Source organism: Heliangelus exortis, unplaced genomic scaffold, assembly GCF_036169615.1.
Source record: "Heliangelus exortis unplaced genomic scaffold, bHelExo1.hap1 Scaffold_277, whole genome shotgun sequence".
In the NCBI taxonomy this organism is placed as follows: domain Eukaryota; kingdom Metazoa; phylum Chordata; class Aves; order Apodiformes; family Trochilidae; genus Heliangelus; species Heliangelus exortis.
The window spans coordinates 1-22010 of record NW_027285954.1 but is presented as its reverse complement, the minus strand read 5'-3'; the positions used below and the strand labels follow the sequence as shown (position 1 = coordinate 22010).

The following is a 22010-nucleotide window of genomic DNA, read 5'->3' as shown; positions in this document are numbered from 1 at the left end:
TTCCCCCTTTCCCCCCCTTTTTTTTCCCCCTTTCCCCCCCTTTTTTTTCCCCCTTTCCCCCCCCTTTTTTTTCCCCTTTCCCCCCCTTTTTTTTCCCCCTTTCCCCCCCCTTTTTTTTCCCCCTTTCCCCCCCCTTTTTCCCCATTTTCCCCCCTGTTCATAACTGGCAGAAAAAAATTGCCCCCAAATCCCTGCTTTTCACCTCCTTTCCCCATTTTTAGCCCCAAAACTCCTCATGAAGGAGGTGGGAGGTGGCACTGAGCCCCCTTTTTTAGGGCAAAAAGTGGGGAAAAGGAGCAAAATGATTTAGTGGAAAATCCATTTTTAGTGGAAAATGTGTGTAAACAGCTGGGTCCTTACACGTGTGTTGTGTCCTGTCACCATCACACACATGTCCTGACATGTCACACGTGTGTTTCATGTGTCCTGCCCTGCACACGTGTGTTGTGTGTCCTGTCACCATCACACACATGTCCTGACATGTCACGTGTGTTTCATGTGCCCTGTCACACGTGTGTTCTGTGTCCTGACATTCCACACACATGTTCTGACATGTCACACGTGTGTTCTGTGTTCTGACCCCATCACACACATGTCCTGACCTGTACATGTATGTTCTGTGTGTCCTGACCCCATCACACATGTCCTGCCCTGTACATGTATGTTCTGTGTCTTGTCACCCATCACACACGTCCTGACATGTCACACATGTGTTCTGTGTGTCCAGCCCTGCACACGTGTGTTCCTGTGTCCTGACACATTCCACACACATGTCCTGACATGTCACATGTGTGTTCTGTGTGTCCAGCCCCTTGCACATTGTGTTCTGTGTGTCCTGACACATTCCACACACATGTCCTGCCCTGCACACGTGTGTTCTGTGTGTCCTGACACATTCCACACACATGTCCTGCCTTGCACACGTGTGTTCTGTGTGTCCTGACACATTCCACACACGTCCTGCCTTGCACACGTGTGTTCTGTGTGTCCTGACACATTCCACACACATGTCCTGCCTTGCACACGTGTGTTCTGTGTTCTGACCCCATCACACACATGTCCTGCCATGTACATGTATGTTCTGTGTCTTGTCACCCATCACACACGTCCTGACATGTCACACATGTGTTCTGTGTGTCCAGCCCTGCACACGTGTGTTCTGTGTCCTGACACGTTCCACACACATGTCCTGACATGCCACGTGTGTTCTGTGTGTCCTGCCCTGCACATGTGTGTTCTGAGTGTCCTGGCACCATCACACACATGTCCTGCCCTGCACACGTGTGTTCTGTGTGTCCTGACACATTCCACACGCATGTCCTGACCTGTACATGTGTGTTCTGTCTTGTCACCGTGCACGCACGTCCTGATGTGTCACATGTGTTCTGTGTGTCCAGCCCTGCACACGTGTGTTATGTGTGTCCTGACATGTCACACACATGTTCTGACATGTTACACTTGTGTTCTGTGTTCTGACCCCATCACACACATGTTCCTGACCTGTACATGTATGTTCTGTGTGTTGTGTCACCATCACACACATGTGCTGCCCTGCACACGTGTTCTGTGTGCCCTGCCCTGCACACGTGTGTTCTGTGTCCTGCCACCTTGCACACGTGTGTTCTGTGTCCTGCCCCGCACATGTGTGTTCTGTGTGTCCTGCCCTGCACACGTGTGTTCTGTGTGTCCTGCCACCTTGCACACGTGTGTTCTGTGTCCTGTCACCTTGCACACGTGTGTTCTGTGTCCTGCCCTGCACACGTGTGTTCTGTGTGTCCTGTCACCCTGCACACACATGTCCTGACACGTCACACGTGTGTTCTGTGTCCTGTCACCCTGCACGCACATGTCCTGACATGTCACACGTGTGTTCTGTGTGTCCTTTCACCTTGCACACGTGTGTTCTGTGTGTCCTGCCCTTCCCACGTGTGTTCCATGTCCCAGCCCCCCGCCCACTCGTGTCCCCCCCACCCCACGCGTGTCCCCGCCCCCCCCCGCATTGCAGATAAATCCCCGCAGTCCCTCACTCCCCAAAACCTCCCAAACGGCCCCAAAAAAAAACCACCGCTCCTCCCACCCCCAAAACCCCGCCGTCTCCCCCCATTTCCCCGGGCCCCGTGGGAGGAGTCTCGGGTGGGGGTGGGGGAAGGGGCGGGGGCTTCACCCCGGCCTCGCCTTCCCCTTCCAGGAAGAATTTTTGGGACTTTTTTTCCAGACTTTCTGCCTCGTTTTTGCCCCAAAAAGCCGCAAATTTGGGAGCTCCCCCCCACCCCCAGCCAGGTGAGTCCCACGGGGGGCCCACGGGGGGCCCCTGGGAGGTGACAAGGGGGGGGGGGGAAGGGTTGGGGGGTGCTGCTCCCCTTACACAATTTCCACAGCTCGGGGTTGAGGGGAAAAAGGGGGAAAATGGGCAAAAAGCAACGTTTGGACCCATTTTTCCTCTGGGCTGCTAACCAGGAAAAGGGGGGGAAAAAATGGGGGGAGGGAAGGGGGGGTTTTCCTCCCTCCCCCTTCTCCACCAGGAAATAGATTTTGGGGGGATTAAAGCCAGAAAGGGGGAAATTTCTGGTGCCTTTTTTTGGGGGGGGGTCACTCAATATTTAGGATTTTTTTTGCTGCTGTTTCCTCGTGGGGTTTTTTTGCTGCTGTTTCCTCGTTTTTTAAATTTTTTTTTTCCCTTCTTTTTCCTTGTTTTTCCTGTTCCCAGGGAGACGGGAGGGGAAGCAGGATCCTGGGGCACCTGCCCTCCTGGAAACGGGGTGAAAAGAGGTGATTTTTGGCCCGCTTAACCAAAAAGTGTAAGTTTTGGAGAGGGGGGCTCCCAGGTCGGTTTTTTTGGGGGGGGGAGGGAAAAGTGGAAAGTTCCCCCCAGAAAACGAGGGGAACTTTGTCACCCAGAACCTCATTACTGAGAACTTAATTAACACCTGCTGGGGACCCTCTGCCCTCCTGGAAACGGGGTGAAAAGAGGTGATTTCTGGCCCACTTAACCAAAAAGTATAAGTTTTGGGGGGGGTGGTCGCTTGAGGGGCTCCCAGGTTGGTTTTTTTTTTGGGGGGGGGAAGTGGAAAGTTCCCCCCAGAGAATGAGGGGAACTTTGTCACCCAGAACCTCATTACTCACAACTTAATTAACAGGAAACTCATTAACCAGAACCTCCTTAATGAACCAGGTGGGTGAGGAGTTAGGCCTCAATTCTACCCCAAAAAGCTGCTTGGGGGGGGGGGGGGGGGAATCCTTGTCCCTCAACCCTCATTTTGGGGCAAATTTGGCCTTTTTGGGGACGATTTGCCCTTTTCTGGGGACAATTTGCCCTTTTTGGGGAACAATTTGCCCTTTTTTGTGGCCAAACCCTCTGATTTTGGGTGTTGTTGGGCTCCGGGCTGACAGAACCTCCCGTGGGTCTGGGGGGGGGCTGTGCTGTCGACTCTAATTAAGCTCCCCCAGGCTTAATTAAGCTTCCCCTTTGCTTGATTAAACTCCCCTGTGCTTAATTAGGCCCTGACCAGGTTGAACCCGGGCCCGGCAGGCGGGGAGGGGTGTGTGACACTTGCAGGACCTGTTTTGGGGCCGTTTCACCCCAATTCGTCACCCTTTGGTGTTCCGGGGCTGTGGGGTTGTCCCTGGTTTTTGTTTGTTTTTTTTTTTTATTCCCCCAGGGCCATTTCGAGGTTAAACCCAACTATTTTGGGCCCTCCCGGGTTACTGGCAGCCAACAGCTGCAGAAGGGGGGGGGGGGGGGAGATTTAGAGGGTTTCCCCACCCCTTTAATTCCTTCTTTTCACCCCAAAACAGCATCGTCACCAAAATCAGCCCTGCACAGCTCAGGCAAGACCCCAAATTTGGGGGGGTTTACGGAATTTTTTAGTATTTTCCTCCCTCTCCCCCCTCCCCCCTAAAATAAGTTTTCCACGGGATCATAATCAGCTCCGGGTGGGATAAAACCCAAGGGCGGGGTTGTTTTGGGGTCAAAATTCTCCTTTTTCTCTCAAGGGAGGATCCCAAACCAGACCCAACCCCCCCCCCTCCCTTGAAATTCCCCAAAATTCCCAGTTTTCCCCAAAAAGACCTGGCAGGGGGGGTGTGTCCATCACCCTGTGTGTCCCCCCCTCTCAGGCCTAGCCCTCTGCATTTAATTATTTAAATGCTGCTAATTATTTGTTTTTAGTTCCCCCACTAATGAGATGCATCCAAATTTCTCAAAAATGCATCCTATTTCCCAAAAAAAAACAAAAAAAAAGAGGTTTTATTGTTCTTCCTCCCCCATCTTTCCCAATTTCTCACTGCAGAGAAAAAAATAATGGAGGAAACACCTCGAGAATTAGGTAGGAAAACCTCAAAAGTTTGGTGGAAAACCTGGAGAATTATGTGGTAAAAAGCCAAAAAAAGAGAAAAAAATTATGTAGGAAACACCTCGAGAATTAGGTGGGAAACCCTCAAAAGTTCAGTGGAAAACTATGAGGTAAAAAAACAAAAAAAAAAGAGGTTTTATTGTTCTTCCTCCCCCATTTTTCCTGATTTCCCACCACAGAGGAAAAAATCAGGTGGGAAACACCTCGAGAATTAGGTGGGAAAACCTCAAAAGTTTGGTGGAAAACCTGGAGAATTATGTGGTAAAAAGCCAAAAAAAGAGAAAAAAAATATGTAAGAAACACCTCGAGAATTAGGTGGGAAAACCTCAAAAGTTCAATGGAAAATTATGAGGTAAAAACCAAAAAAAAAGAGGTTTTATTTTTCTTCCTCCTCCATTTTTCCTGATTTCCCACCACAGAGGAAAAAATCAGGTGGGAAACACCTCGAGAATTAGGTGGGAAAACCTCAAAAGTTCAGTGGAAAATTATGAGGTAAAAAAAAAAAAAAAAAGGAGGTTTTATTGTTCTTCCTCCCCCATTTTTCCTGATTTCCCACTGCAGAGAAAAAAATCACGTGGGAAACACTTCGAGAATTAGGCAGGAAAACCTCAAAAGTTTGGTGGAAAACCTGAAGAATTATGTGGTAAAAACCCAAAAAAAGAGAAAAAAATTATGTAGGAAACACCTCGAGAATTAGGTGGGAAACCCTCAAAAGTTCAGTGGAAAACTATGAGGTAAAAAAACAAAAAAAAAAGAGGTTTTATTGTTCTTCCTCCCCCATTTTTCCTGATTTCCCACCACAGAGGAAAAAATCAGGTGGGAAACACCTCGAGAATTAGGCGGGAAAACCTCAAAAGTTTGGTGGAAAACCTGGAGAATTATGTGGTAAAAAGCCAAAAAAAGAGGAAAAAAATATGTAAGAAACACCTCGAGAATTAGGTGGGAAAACCTCAAAAGTTCAATGGAAAATTATGAGGTAAAAACAACAAAAAAAGAGGTTTTATTTTTCTTCCTCCTCCATTTTTCCTGATTTCCCACCACAGAGAAAAAAAACATGTGGGAAACATGTCAAGAATTAGATGGAAAAAGCTCAAAAAACTTCAGTGGAAAATTATGTGGTAAAAACAAAAAAAAAAACCCCAAAATTTTCATTGTTCTTCATCCCCCAATTTTTCCTGATTTCCCACCGCAGAGAAAAAAAATAATGTAGGAAACACCTCAAGAATTAGGCGGGAAAACCTCAAAAGTTCGGTGAAAAACCTCAAAACTTACGCGGTAAAAACCCCAAAAAAACCCCCAAAAAAGATATTTTATGTTTTTCCCCTCCCCATTTTTCCCGATTTCCCACTTTTTTTCCTCAGGATGACGGAGGAGCCCATCGTCCCCGTCTACTGCACCGGGGTTTCGGCGCAGGTGCAGCGGGAGCGGGCCAAGGCCCTGGGTTTGGGTCAGCACCAGAACGCGGTTCGGTACCTGGGTCAGGATTATGGGAAGCTCCTGGAGGAATGTCGGCGTTCTGGGACCCTTTTCCGGGACCAAACCTTCCCCCCGGCACCCACGTCCCTCGGCTTCCGCGAGCTCGGCCCCGGCACCGCCAAAACCCACGGCGTCCAATGGAAGAGGCCAACGGTGAGAGGCAACCACCTTGGGTTTTTAGACCCTTCCACCACCATTCTGGGGCTTCTTCCCTCATTTTGGGGCTTCCTCCCCCATTTTGGGCCTTCCTCCCCCATTTTGGGCCTTCCTCCCCCATTTTGGGCCTTCTTCCCCCATTTTGGGCCTTCCTTCCCCATTTTGGGCCTTCCTTCCCCATTTTGGGCCTTCCTCCCCCATTTTGGGCCTTTCTCCCCCATTTTGGGCCTTCCTCCCCCATTTTGGGCCTTTCTCTCCCATTTTGGGCCTTTCTCCCCCATTTTGAGGCTCCTTCCCCCACCATTTTGGGGCTTCCTCCCCCACCATTTTGGGCCTCCCTCCCCCACCATTTTGGGGCTCCCTCCCTCACCCATTTTGGGCCTTCTTCCCCCATTTTGGGCCTTTCTCCCCCACCATTTTGGGCCTCCCTCCTCCCCCATTTTGGGCCTCCCTCCCCCACCATTTTGTGGCTTCCCCCACCATTTTGGGGCTCCCTCCCTCACCCATTTTGGGCCTTCTTCCCCCATTTTGGGCCTTTCTCCCCCATTTTGGGCCTCCCTCCTCCCCCATTTTGGGCCTCCCTCCCCCACCATTTTGGGCCTTCCTCCCCCATTTTGGGCCTTCCTCCCCCATTTTGTGTCTTCCTCCCCCCAATTTGGGCCTCCCTCCCCCACCATTTTGAGGCTTCCTCCCCTATTTTGGGCCTTCTTCCCCTATTTTGGGCCTTCTTCCCCCATTTTGGGCCTTTCTCCCCCATTTTGGGTCTCCCTCCCCCATCATTTTGAGGCTTCCTCCCCCATTTTGGGCCTCCCTCCTCCCCCATTTTGGGCCTCCCTTCCCCACCATTTTGGGCCTCCCTTCCCCACCATTTTGGGCCTTCCTCAGCCCTAACCCACGTCGGTTCTTCCAGAACAGAACCAACGCCACCAAAATACCCAAATTATGGCGGTTTTGATGACCAAATTGGGGGGGTTCCCCCTGTTTTTCACCCCTCAGGAGCTGTGCCCACGCCCCCAGTTCATCGTGGACGGGGCCACGCGCACCGACATCTGCCAGGGAGCTCTTGGTAGGGATTGCTGGTTTGATGCTTTTTCCTGATTTTCTGGTTTTTTACCTCAAAATGGGAAGGGCCGGGGGGTGGTCGCGCCGAACCGCCGCTCGTTCACGTGCTGGAGCAGGTTTGGATCTTTCACCTGAGGGTTCAACCCACCTTGGTTTGGCTCTTGGCGCCTTCAGGGTGTACAGAACCTATAGGTGGTTGTCTTGAAAATCACAAAATTGTCTTTTTTTACCTCAAAACTGCTGCCTGCAGGAGACTGTTGGCTACTGGCAGCTATTGCGTCCCTCACACTCAACGAGAGCATCCTACACCGCGTGGTGCCCCATGGCCAGAGCTTCCATCATGGCTACGCCGGCATCTTCCACTTTCAGGTGAGATCTTGGATCCTCCTCCCTCAAATTTGGGGCTCCCCCCACCATTTTGGGGCTTCCTCCCCCATTTTGGGGCTTCTTCCATCATTTTAAGGTTCCACGTCACCGTTTTGGGGCTCTTCCTGCCATTCTGGGGGCTCTTCCCACCATTTTGAGGCTCCCCTCCACCACCTTGGGGGTCCCCACCCCAATTTCAGGGCTTTTCCCACCATTTTGGGGGTCCCCCCACCATTCTGGGGCTTCCTCCACCATTTTAAGGTTCCACATCACCATCTGAGGGCTTTTCCCACCATTTTAGGGTCCTCACCACCATTCTAGGGGTTTCTGTCCTGATTTTAGGGTTCCCTGCCACCATTTTGTAGCTCCCCCAGCCATCTGGGGACTTTTCCCACCATTTTGAGGCTTCCCTCCACCACTTTGGGGGTCCCCACCCCAATTTCAGGGCTTTTCCCACCATTTTGGGGGTCCCCCCACCATCCTGGGGCTCCCTGCCACCATTTTAAGGTTCTTCATCACCATTTTGGGGCTCTTCCTGCCATTTTGTGGGCTCTTCCCACCATTTTTAGGGTCCTCACCACCATTCTAGGGATTTCTGTCATGATTTTAGGGTTCCCTGCCACCATTTTGTAGCTCCCTCAGCCATCTGGGGACTTTTCCCACCATTTTGAGGCTCCCCTCCACCACTTTGGGGGTCCCCACCCCAATTTCAGGGCTTTTCCCACCATTTTGGGGGTCCCCCCACCATTCTGGGGCTCCCTGCCACCATTTTAAGGTTCTTCATCACCATTTTGGGGCTCTTTGTGCCATTTTGTGGGCTCTTCCCACCATTTTTAGGGTCCTCACCACCATTCTAGGGATTTCTGTCATGATTTTGGGGTTCCCTGCCACCATTTTGTAGCTCCCCCAGCCATCTGGGGACTTTTCCCACCATTTTTGTGGGTCCCCCCACCATCCTGGGGCTCCCTGCCACCATTTTAAGGTTCTACATCACCATTTTGGGGCTCTTCCTGCCATTTTGTGGGCTCTTCCCACCATTTTTAGGGTCCTCACCACCATTCTAGGGGTTTCTGTCCTGATTTTAGGGTTCCCTGCCACCATTTTGTAGCTCCCCCAGCCATCTGGGGACTTTTCCCGCCATTTTGGGTCTCTCTTCACCATTCTGGGAATCCCTGCCACCATTCTGAGGCAAAATCCGGCGCTTTCCACCCTCAAACATCCAACACCTTCATCGGGTGTGCCGGCGGGCTCCAAAATCAGGATTTTTTCCCCAAAATGCCCTTTCCCTCCCCTCAGATCTGGCAGTTTGGCGAGTGGTTGGACGTGGTTGTGGATGACTACTTGCCCACTAAGGATGGCAAACTCCTCTTCGTCCACTCCGCCGAGGGCACCGAGTTCTGGAGCGCCTTGCTGGAGAAAGCCTACGCCAAGTACACCTCCCCCCCCCCCTTCCCCCCCTCCCAGCTTTCATTTTTGGGGCTAAAAACTCCCCAAACGGTCAAAAATCTCCTTGCCAGGGTCAACGGGTGCTACGAGGCCCTCTCAGGGGGCAGCACCTCGGAGGGTTTCGAGGACTTCACCGGCGGCGTCACCGAGTGGTACGACCTCCGCAAGCCTCCCGCCGACCTCTACCAGATCATCCTCAAGGCGTTGGAACGCGGCTCGTTGCTCGGGTGCTCCATCGACGTGAGGCTCCTCTTCTTCTTCTGTTTAATATCTTTATAGGTGATTTAGATGAGGGGGTTGAGGCCATCATCAGCAAATTCACAGATGACACCAAGCTGGGGGGGGAGTGTGGATCAGCTGGAAGGGAGGAGGGCCCTGGATAGGTTGGAGAGTTGGGATGATCCCAATGGGATGGGGTTCAACACAACAACCCCGTGGGGAGCTCCGGGCTGGGCACAGAGTGGGACCTGGGAGTCTGGATTGCCAGGAAGGTGACCATGAGCCAGCAGTGTGCCCAGGTAGCCAAGAAGGCCAATGGTGTCCTGGGCTGGTGGCCAGCAGGTCCAGGGAAGGGATTCTGCCCCTGGTGAGGCCACAGCTTGAGTCTTGTGTCCAGTTCTGGGCCCCTCAGCTCAGGAAGGAGATTGAGGTGCTGGAACAGGTCCAGAGAAGAGCAAGGAGGCTGGGAAGGGATCCAGCAGAATTCCTGTGAGGAAGGGCTGAGGGAGCTGGGGGTGTTGAGGCTGGAGAAGAGGAGGCTCAGGGGAGACCTCATCACTCTCTCCAACTCCCTGAAAGGAGGTTGGAGCCGGGGGGGGTTGGGCTCTTTTCCCAGGCAACTCTCAGCAAGACAAGAGGGCACAAGAGGTCTCAAGTTGTGCCAGGGGAGGTTTAGGTTGGACATGAGAAAGAATTTCTTTCTGGAGAGGGTGATCAGACCTTGGAATGGGCTGCCCAGGGAAGGGGTGGATTCTCCATCCCTGGAGATATTTCCAAAGAGCCTGGATGTGGCACTCAGTGCCATGGGCTGGGAACCACGGGGGGAGTGGATCAAGGGTTGGACTTGATGAGCTCTGAGGTCCCTTCCAACCCAGCCCATTCTATGATCCTATGATTCTTTTTGGGGTTGAAAAAGAGGATTTTGGGGGAGTGGGGGGCATCCAATTTTGGGCCCGTTTAGTGTAATTTTGGGCCCGTTTAGTGTAATTTTGGGCCTGTTTAGTGTAATTTTGGACCAGTTAACATGGCCGCCGCCTCGCTCCCCGCAGATAACGAGCGCCTTCGACATGGAGGCGGTGACGTTCAAGAAGCTGGTGAAGGGCCACGCGTACTCAGTGACGGGGGCCAAGCAGGTGAGAGAGGTTTTTACGGCTGTTTTTTTGGGGAGAAAACAGCACTTTTTGGGTCACTGACTTGCGGGTTGGGTCCCACTTTTCGGCGCTGACCGCAGATCAGCTACCGCGGGCAGTCCCTGGGCCTGATCCGGATGAGGAATCCCTGGGGAGAAGTGGAGTGGACGGGAGCCTGGAGTGACAAGTGAGGAGGATGAGGCTTCGTTAGCGTTAATTAACGAAGCAGCTCGGGGCCCCCGGGGCTGAGACCCCTTTGCCACCTGCAGCTCGTCCGAGTGGAACGCGGTGGAGCCGGCGCTGAGGCAGCAGCTGATGGTCAGGATGGAGGATGGGGAGTTTTGGTAAGGCAAGGAAAAAACCCCAAAACTCCCTTCTTTTTGTGGCAGGGGAAAAGGAAAAGGAAAAAGGAAAGGGGAAAGAAAAGGGAAAAGAAAATGAAAAAGGGAAGGGAAGGAAAAAGGAAAGGAAAAAGGAAAGGGAAGGAAAAAGGAAAAAAGGAAGGAAAAAGGAAAGGAAAAAAGGAAGGAAAAAGGGAAGGAAAAAGGAAAGGGAAGGAAAAAGGAAAGGGAAGGAAAAAGGAAAGGAAAGAAAAAAGGAAAAAAAAGGAAAGAAAAAAGGAAAGGGAAGGAAAAAGGAAAGGAAAGAAGAAAGGAAATGAAAAAGGAAAGGAAAGAAAAAAGGAAATGAAAAAGGAAAGGAAAGAAAAAAGGAAAGGAAAGGAAAAAGGAAAGGAAAGGAAAAAGGAAAGGAAAAAGGAAAGGAAAGAAAAAAGGAAAGGAAAAAGGAAAAGAAAAAAAGGAAAGGAAAAAGGAAAGGAAAAAGGAAAGGAAAAAAAAAGAAAAGGAAAAAGGAAAGGAAAGAAAAAAGGAAAGAAAAAAGGAAAGAAAAAGAAAAAGGGAAGGAAAAAGGAAAGGAAAGAAAAAAGGAAACGAAAAAGGAAAGGAAAGAAAAAAGGAAAGGAAAGAAAAAAGGAAAGGAAAGGAAAAAGGAAAGGAAAAAAAGGAAAGGAAAAAGGAAAGAAAAGGAAAAAGGTAGGAAAAGGAAAAAGGAAAGAAAAAAGGAAGAAAAGGAAAAGAAAGGAAAAAGGAAAGGAAAAGGTAGGAAAAGGAAAAAGGAAAGGAAAAAGGAAAGGAAAGGAAAAGTGGGGGTGGGAGAGGGACTCTTCCAGGGAATCTCCTTTTCCTCCAGGATGTCCTTCCGGGATTTCCTCCGGGAATTCACCCGCCTGGAGATCTGCAACCTCACCCCGGACGCTCTCCAATCCCGGAAATTCCGCAAGTGGAACACCCGGCTCTACGACGGGACCTGGCGGCGCGGCAGCACCGCCGGCGGCTGCCGGAACTACCCCGGTACGTGGGGGTTGGGTTGTTCTCACCTCAAACCTCCTGGTTTTGGCAAAGCTGGGACGGGGGGAGGAGTGACTGACACCCCAGGAGGCTGTGCTGTCACTCAGGAGGGACCTGGAGAGGTTGGGAAGAGAGAAATTTAATGGATTTACAACAAAAGGAAGTGGAGAGTTGGACATCTGGGAAAGAACAACCCCAGGTACCCCAGGACAGGGTGGGGAGTGAGCAGCAAAAGAAATGGAATGGATTTACAAAAAAAAAAAAGGAAATGGAGAGTTGGACATCTGGGAAAGAACAACCCCAGGTACCCCAGGACAGGGTGGGGAGTGAGCAGCAAAAGAAATGGAATGGATTCACAAAAAAAAATAAGGAAATGGAGAGTCTGACATCTGGGAAAGAACAACCCCAGGTACTCCAGGACAGGGTGGGGATTGAGCAGCAAAAGAAATTGAATGGATTTACAAAAAAAAGGAACTGGAGAGTCTGACATCTGGGAAAGAACAACCCCAGGTACCCCAGGACAAAGAGGAAAAGGCTGAGGGAGCTCTGGAGGAGCCTGAGGGTTGAGCTCCTCAAGGTTTATAAATATCTAAAGTATCAATGTCAGGAAGATGGGGCCAGGCCCTTCCCACTGGTGACCAATGGTGGGACAAGGGGTTATGGGATGCAAGTTGGAGCGTAGCAGGTTCCATGTAAACGTAAGAAAACCCTTTTTCAACGTGAGGGTGACAGAACCCTGGCTGTCCAGGGAGGTTGTGGAGTCTCCTCTGGAGTCGTTCAGAACCCACCTGGACGTGTCCCTGGTGCTCCTTGGCCTTCCCCTCCCAGCCCCTAAAATTCTGTGGTAAAATGTGGTAATATTCTGTGATTTCTCTGCTTTAACCTCTCGCCCCTCTTCAGCCACTTTCTGGATAAACCCACAGTTCAAGATCCAGTTGGAGGAGGTGGATGATGATGATGGGGACGAAGGTGGCCGGCGGGAGCCCGGCTGCAGCTTCCTCCTGGCCTTGATGCAGAAGCACCGGCGCCGCGAGCGCCGCCACGGCAAGGACATGGAGACCATCGGCTTCGCCGTCTATGAGGTAACGGCGCCATCTTGGCGCCAACCGACGTCACCCGGCACCGCTCGGTGCCACCATCTTCCCTCTTTTCCCTACAGGTGCCTCCAGAGGCACCCGGTGCCACCATCTTCCCTCTTTTCCCTGCAGGTGCCTCCGGAGGTGGGTGCAACGCTGCGGTGGTGACAGGAAGAAACGTGGAGGGTGGTTGTCAGGGTGTAAAACTGCCCCGGCCGTTAAACCGAGTGACAGATTCTCTCTGTTAATCTCTCTCCCCTCCCTGATAAAGAAAGGAGAGAGAATAAAGGAGAGAGACTGATGGGCTGGAAACTAAACTACAGAGCTTTAATGAAACAGTAATGATAAATAGGAAAAATTACTAAATTTAGACTAAATTTAGTAAATTTACTAAATTTACTAAATTACTAAATTACTAAATCATTTACTAAACAGTAATGATAAATAGGAAAAATTACTAAATTTAGACAAACATACAGGAAAATTGATCCCACGTTCCTTCCCCCCTTTTCCCCCAATAATTCTCACGTCACCACCGAGGCTGCAGGGCAGTTTTGGGAAAGTCCAGGCTGGAATCCTGGAGTTGGCAGCAGTTGGGAACTGGAGGCAGAACACACAGATTCAGGCTGGGATGGATCAGGAGCAGAGGCAGAGGAAGGGATGGAATCCTCCCAGGATGCTGAAGGAAACAGGGAACGGGTGAAGAAAGGGAAGCAGGAAGGGGTTTGAGCCTTGTGATCCCTCAAGTTTATCCTGAGTATGAGGTGTATGGGATGGAATTCTCTGTGTGGTCAATTCTGGCATCCATCTTGTCCCAAAGGAGGCTGCAGGTGGGACCTCTTTATTCCTCTTGGAGGCTAAAATGTTCCTCAGAACCGAGCAGTGTCCTTGGTTCTGCAGTCTGGCAGGAACAATAAACATGGAGTTACCAATCCCAGAAGCAGACACTGGCTGAGAACCTTGCTGTTAATTCTGATTACGAGCGACTGAGCAGAAAGCAAAAGCACAAGGCAGAAAATCACCTTTATCCCGGCCCAAACCAGAGAACAGTAGTTTCATTTGGATTTTTTTTTTTTTTCGGAGGGGAGTTGTGGGGGTTTTTGTTTTTTTTTTTTTGATCCTTCTTCGGGTTCCGGCAGCACGTGGGGAAATCGGGCGTCCACCTGAAGCGGGATTTCTTCCTGGCCAACGCCTCGCGGGCCCGCTCGGAGCAGTTCATCAACCTGAGGGAGGTCAGCACCCGGTTCCGGCTGCCCCCCGGCGAATACATCGTGGTCCCCTCCACCTTCGAGCCCAACAAGGAAGGAGACTTCGTCCTCCGCGTCTTCTCCGAGAAAAAAGCCGGCACGGAGTAAGAGCCGCGCCGACCGTTCCGACCCCCCTCCCGGCCCCGGTGACTCCCGCCGGGCCAAACTCTGCTTTGGTTTGCTTTGGTTTGGTTTATTTTATTTGTTTATGTTTTATTTTATATTTTATTTTATGTTTCATTCTATTCTGTTTTATTTTATCTTATTTTATTTTGCCTTTTGTTTTCTATTCTTTTCTATTCTTTTCCTTTTTCTTTTTCTTTTGTTCTATTTTATTCTATTCTATTTGTTCTATCTTATTCTATCTTATTCTATCTTATTCTATCTTATTCTATCTTATTCTATCTTATTCTATCTTATTCTATCTTATTCTATTTTATTTTATTTTTATTTTTATTTTAATTTTATTTTATTTTTTATGTTTAATTTTTTATTTTATTCTGTTTTATTACATCTTATTTTATCTTCTTTTCTCTTTTTTCTTTTCTTTTTTTTTCCTTTAATTTTTATTCGATTTTATTCTACTGTCCTGGTTTTTTATGTTTTATTTTATATTTTATTTTATATTTTATTTTATATTTTATTTTATATTTTATTTTATATTTTATTTTATATTTTATTTTATATTTTATTTTATATTTTATTCTATTCTATTTTATTTTATCTTATTTTATTTTGCCTTTTCTTTCTTTTTTCTCTTTCTCTTTTCTTTTCTTTTCTTTTCTTTTCTTTTCTTTTCTTTTCTTTTCTTTTCTTTTCTTTTCTTTTCTTTTCTTTTCTTTTCTTTTCTTTTCTTTTCTTTTCTTTTTTCTTTTCTTTTCTTTCTTTTCTTTCTTTTCTTTTCTTTTTTCTTTTCTCCTTTCCCTTTCCCTTTTCCTTTCCCTTTTCCTTTCCCTTTTCCTTTCCCTTTTCCTTTCCCTTTTCCTTTCCCTTTTCCTTTCCCTTTTCCTTTCCCTTTTCCTTTCCCTTTTCCTTTCCCTTTTCCTTTCCCTTTTCCTTTCCCTTTCCCTTTTCCTTTTCCTTTTCCTTTTCCTTTTCCTTTTCCTTTTCCTTTTCCTTTTCCTTTTCCTTTTCCTTTTCCTTTTCCTTTTCCTTTTCCTTTTCCTTTTCCTTTTCCTTTTCCTTTTCCTTTTCCTTTTCCTTTTCCTTTTCCTTTTCTTCTATTCTATTTTACCTTCTTTTATCTTACCTTCTTTTATTTTATCTTATTTTACCTTCTTTTGTTTTATCTTATTTTACCTTCCTTTATTTTCTTATTTTACTTCATTTTATCTTACTTTACCTTATTTTACCTTATCTTATTTTACCTTATTTTACCTTATTTTATTCTGTTTTATCTTATTTTCTTATTTTATTTTGTTTTATCCTATTTTACCTTATTTTATTTTGTTTTATCCTATTTTACCTTAGTTTAGTTTATCTTATTTTACCTTAGTTTAGTTTATTTTATCTTATTTCACCTTAGTTTAGTTTATTTCATCTTTATTTAATCTTATTTTACCTTATTTTCTTATTTTATTTTATCACGTTTCATTTTATTTTATTATTTTATTTCATCTCATTTTCTTATTATATTTTATCACGTCCCATTTTATTTTATTACTTTATTTTATCTTACCTTCTCTTATTTCAGGGAGATGGATGACAAGATCCAGGCCGTGCTACCAGACGAGGTGAGGCCGCAGGCCGCGGGGCGCCGGGCGCCGCCCTCAGGTGCCGAAGCGTCGCCTTTTCCCAAACCTGCCATTTTTTTCCCTCAGAAAGTGCTCTCGGAAAGCCAAATCGACGACAGCTTCAAGCAGCTCTTCAAGCAGCTGGCGGGGCCGGTAAGGGGGGGGTTGGCACCGGGGTGGGGGTGGCCTTGGGACCCCCCCAAAACTCCTCGTCTCCCGTAGGACATGGAAATCAGCGTCGGGGAGCTCCAAACCATCCTCAACCGCATCATCGGCAAACGTGAGCCACCGACCCTTCTTCAGGCCCATTCTGGGGCTTTTCCGCCATTTTTCGAGCTCCCCACCCCCAGATTCCCTCTAAACCCCCCCCCAAATCCCACTCCACCCCCTTCTGGCCCCCCCACATCCCCCCAAACCCCAAATTCCCCCTTAAACGCCCCAACCCCCCCCCCTCTAACTCCCCCTCTTCCTTCATAACCCCCCGGATCCCCTCTAACCCCCCCAAATCCCCCTCAAGACCCCCCCAAATCCCCAAACTCTCCCTCTTACCCCTCCAAATCCCCCTCTAATCCCCCCAAATCCCCCTCTAACCCCCCCCAAATCCCCCTCAAGACCCCCCGAGCCCCGCCAGATTCACCCATAACCCCCCAAATTCCCCCTTAAATGCCCCAAACCCCCTTCTAACTCCCCCACTTCCTTCATAACCCCCACAGATCCCTTCTAACCCCCCCAAATCCCACTCAAGACCCCCCCAAATCCCCAAACTCCCCCTCTAACCCCCCCAAATCCCCCTCAAGACCCCCCTAGCCCCCCCAGATTCCCCCATAACCCCCCAAATTCTCCCTAAAACTCCCCAAACCCCCCCTTCTAACTCCCCCACTTCCTTCATAACCCCCACAGATCCCACTCAAGACCCCCCAAATCCCCAAACTCCCCCTCTTACCCCTCCAAATCCCCCTCTAACCCCCCCAAAATCCCCCTCAAGACCCTTCTAGCCCCCCTAGATCCTCTCTATCCTCCCCATTTCCTCCCCAATCCCCCTCTAACCCCCCCAAACCCCTCTCAAGACCCCCCTGGCCCCCCCAGACCCCCTCTAACCCCCCCAATTCCCCCCCAGATTCCCTCTAACCCCCTCCCAATCCCACTCAAGACCCCTCTAAATCCCCAAACTCCCCCTCTTACTCCTCCAAATCCCCCTCTAACCCCCCCCAAATCCCCCTCAAGACCCCTCTAGCCCCCCTAGATCCTCTCTCACCCCCCAATCCCCCTCCAACCCCCCCCATTTCCTCCCCAATCCCCCTCTAACCCCCCCAAATCCCTCTAAGACCCCCCTGGCCCCCCCAGACCTCCCCTCCAAATCCCACTCAAGACCCCCCAAACTCCCCCTATTACCCCTCCAAATCCCCCTCAAGACCCCTGTAGCCCCCCTAGATCCTCTCTAACCCCCCCAATTTCCCCTCCAGTCCCCCTCTAACCCCCCCCAATCCCCCTCTTACCCCCCCAAATCCCACTCAAGCCATTTTGGAGCTCCCCACCACCATTTTTTTGGAGCTCCACCATTTTGGGCCTTTTCCCTCACCATTTCGTGGCTTTCCCTCACCGTTTCGGGCCTTCCAGGCCCGTTTTATGGTCTCCTTTTTGGGGAGGTTTACAGTGGAAAAACAAAAAAAACAACAACAAAAAAAAACCTTCCTTCCCGGCCTTGTTGATTAATTTAATTGTTTAATTTGCAAATTAACAACTGGGTTCTCCACAGACAAAGATCTCCGCACCAAGGGCTTCAGCATCGAGTCCTGCCGCAGCATGGTCAACCTCATGGATGTATCCACCACCACTTTGGGGCATTTTTTGGGGGGTCCCACTGACCCAGGTGGGGGGTTGGACCCCCAAAACCTCCCTAAACCCCCCCCCCCAGCTTTCCTTAACCCCCAGTAGAAAGATGGCAACGGGAAACTGGGGCTGGTGGAGTTCAACGTCTTGTGGAACAGAATCCGCAACTACCTGGTGGGTTTTTTTGGGGGGAGGTTTTGGGGTGCAAGGGGAGAGTTTTGGGGTTTCTCTTCTCATGGCTGACCCCCTTTTTGTTTGTTTTTTTTTTTTGGGTTGTCTCAGGCCATCTTCAGGAAGTTTGACCTGGATAAATCTGGGAGCATGAGTGCCTACGAGATGCGGATGGCGCTGGAAGCGGCCGGTAACGCCTCGTCCACCCCGCGGCTCTGGTAACACCGCCAGGATTTTTAACCAAATTCTCTTTTTTTTTTACCTTTTTTTTTTTCACTTCAAAAGGCTATAAATTGAACAAAAAGCTGCACGAGCTGATCATCACCCGCTACGCAGAGCCTGACCTGGCCATCGACTTCGACAACTTCGTCTGCTGCCTCGTGCGCCTGGAGACCATGTTCAGTCAGTGCCTTTTTTCCCCCCAAAAAGCCTCCGATCCCACCACGTTTCCCACACAAAAATTGGGAAAAAATAGATTTAAAATAAGGTTTTTTTTCCCCCTTTTCTCAATTCTGTGGAAAAATTGGAAAAAACCACACAGGAGTCCAGGGGGAAGATGGAAAACCCCACAGCATGTAGCAGGAAAAAAGTGCCAACAAAAAAAGCCAAACAGAATTTAAGGAGAAAAGTTGGAAAATAGACCATTTTTTTTCCCTTTAAATCCTGTTTTCTTCTTCTTAAACTTCTCCTCTTAAACCCTGCTGATTTCTTGCATTTTTTAAAAGAAAACTTTTTTTTCCCCCAACATTTCACCTTAAGCAATGCTGGGTTTTCCAACTTAAACTCAGGATTTTTTTTTTTCCCTAAGTTGTCCAGTTTTCCAATTTTCCCTTTACCTCCAGTTGGGCTTTTCCACCTTTTCCCAGAATTTAAACTTTTCCACAGAACAGAATGGGCAAAGCCACAAGTTTTAATTCAAGAGGAAAAGCGTTTTGGTTTTTTTTTCTGACCTTCCCGTTAAATTTTGGGGGTTTTCCTAACTTTTCCCCTAAAACTCTGCCCTTTTTTCCTTGCATTTCCCACCAAAATAATCCCCTTTTTCCTCACTGCAGGGTTTTTCCAAGCGATGGATGTGGACCAGGATGGTGTCGTCACCTTTGATTTGCTGCAGGTACCAACACCCACCCCTCACTTCCCCTCTCCCCTTTTCCTCTCCCTTTTCCCTCTCCCTTTTCCCTCTCCCTTTTCCTCTCCCTTTTCCCTCTCCCTTTTCCCTCTCCCTCTCCCTTTTCCTCTCCCTTTCCCTCTCCCTTTCCCTCCCCCTTTTCCCTCCCCCTTTTCCCTCCCCCTTTTCCCTCCCCCTTTTCCCTCCCCCTTTTCCCTCCCCCTTTTCCCTCCCCCTTTTCCCTCCCCCTTTCCCTCCCCCTTTCCCTCCCCCTTTCCCTCCCCCTTTCCCTCCCCCTTTCCCTCCCCCTTTCCCTCCCCCTTTCCCTCCCCCTTTCTCTCCCCTTTTCCCTCTCCCTTTTCCCTCTCCCTTTTCCCTCTCCCTTTTCCCTCTCCCCTTTTCCTCTCCCCTTTTCCTCTCCCCTTTTCCTCTCCCCTTTTCCTCTCCCTTTTCCTCACCCCTTTTCCTCTTCCTTTTCCTCCCACAGTGGCTCCAGTTCACCATGTTTGCCTGACCAGACCCTCCCAGCCCTCCAAGTGCCTTCTCACCCCGATGAAAAAGAATTTTTTTCCCCTTTTTGGGGGCTTTCTTCAGCATAAGATGGTGGAAGAGTAAGGGGCGAAGGTGCTGAAGCCAACCTCCAGCTGGGACATGGGGTTCTCCATGTGCTTTGCCAAAGAAAAACTCCTTTTCCTTGCCTCTCACGCTGCTCTTTTGAGGGGAATTCTCACGGTTTTGGTGCCTCTTCCTGCAGAAGGAGCCTGGGAGAGGAGGGGGGGGGGGTCTCATGGGACCCCAAACCCCCCACCCTGGCTGCCACCGCCTCTCGCTTCTTTCCCTGCACCTCAGTCAGGGATCTGCTGCCTACCTGGTGCCATAATGGTCGTGGTTTGTTGTTTTTTTTTATTATATAAATTAATAAGGGCAAAACAGAAAGGTATTAAAATCAGAACTCTTTTTTCCCTGCCTGTCTTCCCCCCCCTCGCCCCATTTCCTGCAGCTTTGCCTCAGGGAATGCCCAAGCGGCTCCCCTCGACCCACCTGGTGGTGGTGCTGAGGAGGAAGCGGTAGCTACGCTCATTTTTACCACCCAGGTGCAAAAAAAAAAAGATAAATTAACGTACGTTTAGCGTTTCTATTTATTTTGGGGCGGGTTTATTTTTTTTTTAATAAAAAAGCTTGGGGTTCTGTGCCGGGCATGAGGGGATGCGCTGGGGTCTTGCCTGCAGCCGGGATGAACCCGTTCACCACCGTGAGGAGAGCTGGGCGGTTCTTCTCTGATCCCCGAACCGAACCCCCCGAATCGGACCCCCGAACCGGACCCACCCCTCAGCTCCCGGTCCGCTCCCCCCAGGTCGTGAGGCGCCGCCTCCCTTCCCCTCAGCACCGCGAGGAAACACCGGGAGGGCGGGAAAGTTCCCGCCTTTTTCCTCCGCCCCTTCAGTGGGAGGGGCCGGGAGCTGTTTGGCCACGCCCCATCACCGCCTCTTCGCTCCTATTGGACGGTTGGCCGGCGATATTTGCATGGCGGGGCTCGTTCTGCCCCGCCCATTTCCTTATAAGGCGAGGCCACGCCCACCGCTGCCGTCAGGCGCGGCGGTGTCGCGCTCGCGCGGGCTTTCTGTGAGGCGATGGCGGAGCGGGAGGAGGCGGCGGCTGAGGCGGTGTCGGCTGAGGCGGTGCTGAGGGAGTTGGGGCTCTTCGAGCTGCGCTGCCAGGGGGAGGATGTGTCCGCCAGACGTGAGGACACCGAGGGGAGCACGGGCTGGGCTTGGGAGGGGTGTTAAGGGAGCTGTTTAAGAGATGTCCGGGGTTTTTCTTATGAGGTATCGGGTGGTTTGGGGGTGTGGGGAGGGCTGAGGGTGTCAGGAGAGGGGTTCAGGGGTGTGTTGGGCGATGTGGGGGTTTTAGGGAGGTGTCTGGGGGGTGTGGGGTGGTTTGGGGACATGGAGGGGGGGTTTGTGGTTCAGGACTTCGGGGGCTGCCACGGGCTGGGGCTGGGAGAGGGTGCTAAGGGGGGCTGCTGGGTTCTTCTTATGAGGTATTGGGTGGCTTGGGGGGTGTGCGGTGGGCTGAGGGTGTCAGGAGAGGGGTTCAGGGTGTGTTGGGTGATGTGGGGTTTGTAGGGGAGGGGTGTGGGGTGTTTTAGGGGGACATGGGGGGGTTATTTCAGTCAGGACTTTAGGGGCTGCCATGGGCTGGGGCTGGGAGGGGGTGTTAAGGGAGCTGTTTGAGGGAGTTGGGGGGCTGCTGGGGTTCTTCTTAAGAGGTATCGGGTGGTCTGGGGGTGTGAGGAGGGTGTTGGGTGGGCTGAGGGTGTCAGGAGAGGGGTTCAGGGGTGTGTTGGGTGATGTGGGGGTGGTATGGGAGGGGTGTGGGGTGGTTTGGGGGGACATGGGGGGGTTATTTCAGTCAGGACTTTGGGGGCTGCCATGGGCTGGGAGGGGGTGTTAAGGGAGCTGTTTAAGGGATATTGGGTGGTTTGGGGGTGTGGGTGGGCTGAGGGTGTCAGGAGAGTGGTTCAGGGGTGTGTTGGGTGATGTGGGGGTTGTAGGGGAGGTGTTTGGGGGGTGTGGGGTGGTTTGGTGGACATGGGGGGGGGGTTTGTGGGTCAGGACTGGCAGGTTTTGGGGGGGTGTCAGGGTGAGTTGGGTTTTCTGAGGTTGTAGAGCAGGAGCTGGGATGTGGGGGGGAGTGGGTGGCAGAAGGGGGTTCGTGGTGTGTTTTGGGGTCCATTTTGGGGAGGGGTCCCCAAACCTATGACCCCCCCTTTGCCCCCAGTGGTGGAGCTGTGCCTGACCCACGGCCTGGGCCCCGTGGCCTTGGCCAACGAGCTGCTGGCCTTTGTCACCAGCAAGAACCTGGACACCCAGCTCTCCACTGATGTCCTCGATGCCTTTGAGCACGAGGTGAGCAAGGGGTGTCCCCCCACCTCCCCCCTCACCCCAAAATCCTCAGGGAAAAGGAGAGGGACCCTCAGGCTCCTCCTTTTCCCTCCTCCAGGTCCTCTCCAGGCGAGGCAGCAGAGTCCCCCGCAAGAGGGACGCCCGCTCCGCTGCCTTCCACGACATCCACTCCCTCCAGGAGCTGTATCCCACGGGATTTGGGGTGATCCTTGGAAAAAAAGGGGGTGTTAGGGTGCCCGAGGGGGGGCTCATCCTGTGAACCCCCCCTCTGTGGGGATTTGTGGCCCCCAAACTCTGAATCCCAAGAGGGACGCCCGCTCCGCTGCCTTCCAAGACATCCACTGCTTCCAGGAGCTGTATCCCACGGAATTTGGGGTGATCCTTGA

The 22010-nt window shown here is 50.6% G+C and overlaps 2 protein-coding genes across 5 annotated transcripts; both read left to right on the top strand.

Annotated features, from left to right (window-relative positions):
• Nucleotides 1-2134: 2134 nt before the first annotated feature.
• CAPN1 (calpain 1) lies at nt 2135-19682 on the top strand. 3 transcript variants are annotated; one of them, XM_071732616.1, is made up of 23 exons: nt 2135-2280; nt 2708-2798; nt 5714-5981; nt 6981-7050; nt 7297-7415; nt 8709-8842; nt 8930-9098; nt 10127-10210; nt 10309-10394; nt 10477-10551; nt 11399-11559; nt 12457-12638; nt 12765-12776; nt 13772-13983; nt 15573-15612; nt 15700-15765; nt 15835-15892; nt 17369-17433; nt 17548-17616; nt 17725-17803; nt 17899-18015; nt 18666-18724; nt 19206-19682. In XM_071732616.1, the coding sequence occupies exons 3-23, from the start codon at nt 5715-5717 to the stop codon at nt 19230-19232; spliced, it is 2151 nt and encodes a 716-aa protein (XP_071588717.1). In that variant the 5' UTR covers nt 2135-2280; nt 2708-2798; nt 5714; the 3' UTR covers nt 19233-19682. The 3 variants fall into 3 exon arrangements, with proteins under 3 accessions (XP_071588717.1, XP_071588716.1, XP_071588719.1); XM_071732615.1 differs by having other exon boundaries at nt 15573-15765; XM_071732618.1 differs by lacking the exons at nt 17725-17803; nt 17899-18015; nt 18666-18724; nt 19206-19682 and having other exon boundaries at nt 17545-17616.
• Nucleotides 19683-20305: 623 nt separating this feature from the next.
• Nucleotides 20306-21972, top strand: LOC139790833 (DNA polymerase alpha subunit B-like). 2 transcript variants are annotated; one of them, XM_071732627.1, is made up of 3 exons: nt 20306-20458; nt 21500-21627; nt 21722-21972. In XM_071732627.1, the coding sequence occupies exons 1-3, from the start codon at nt 20350-20352 to the stop codon at nt 21881-21883; spliced, it is 399 nt and encodes a 132-aa protein (XP_071588728.1). In that variant the 5' UTR covers nt 20306-20349; the 3' UTR covers nt 21884-21972. The 2 variants fall into 2 exon arrangements, with proteins under 2 accessions (XP_071588728.1, XP_071588727.1); XM_071732626.1 differs by having other exon boundaries at nt 21500-21860.
• Nucleotides 21973-22010: the final 38 nt, after the last annotated feature.

Coding starts and splice junctions, on each gene's coding strand:
- LOC139790833 (XM_071732626.1), top strand. CDS start 20,350: ATGGCGGAGCGGGAGGAGGCGGCGGCTGAGGCGGTGTCGGCTGAGGCG. Junction 20,459..21,499: donor GGAGGATGTGTCCGCCAGAC/GTGAGGACACCG, acceptor CTTTGCCCCCAG/TGGTGGAGCTGTGCCTGACC.
- CAPN1 (XM_071732615.1), top strand. CDS start 5,715: ATGACGGAGGAGCCCATCGTCCCCGTCTACTGCACCGGGGTTTCGGCG. Junction 17,617..17,724: donor ACAGAATCCGCAACTACCTG/GTGGGTTTTTTT, acceptor GGGTTGTCTCAG/GCCATCTTCAGGAAGTTTGA. Junction 18,725..19,205: donor TCACCTTTGATTTGCTGCAG/GTACCAACACCC, acceptor TTCCTCCCACAG/TGGCTCCAGTTCACCATGTT.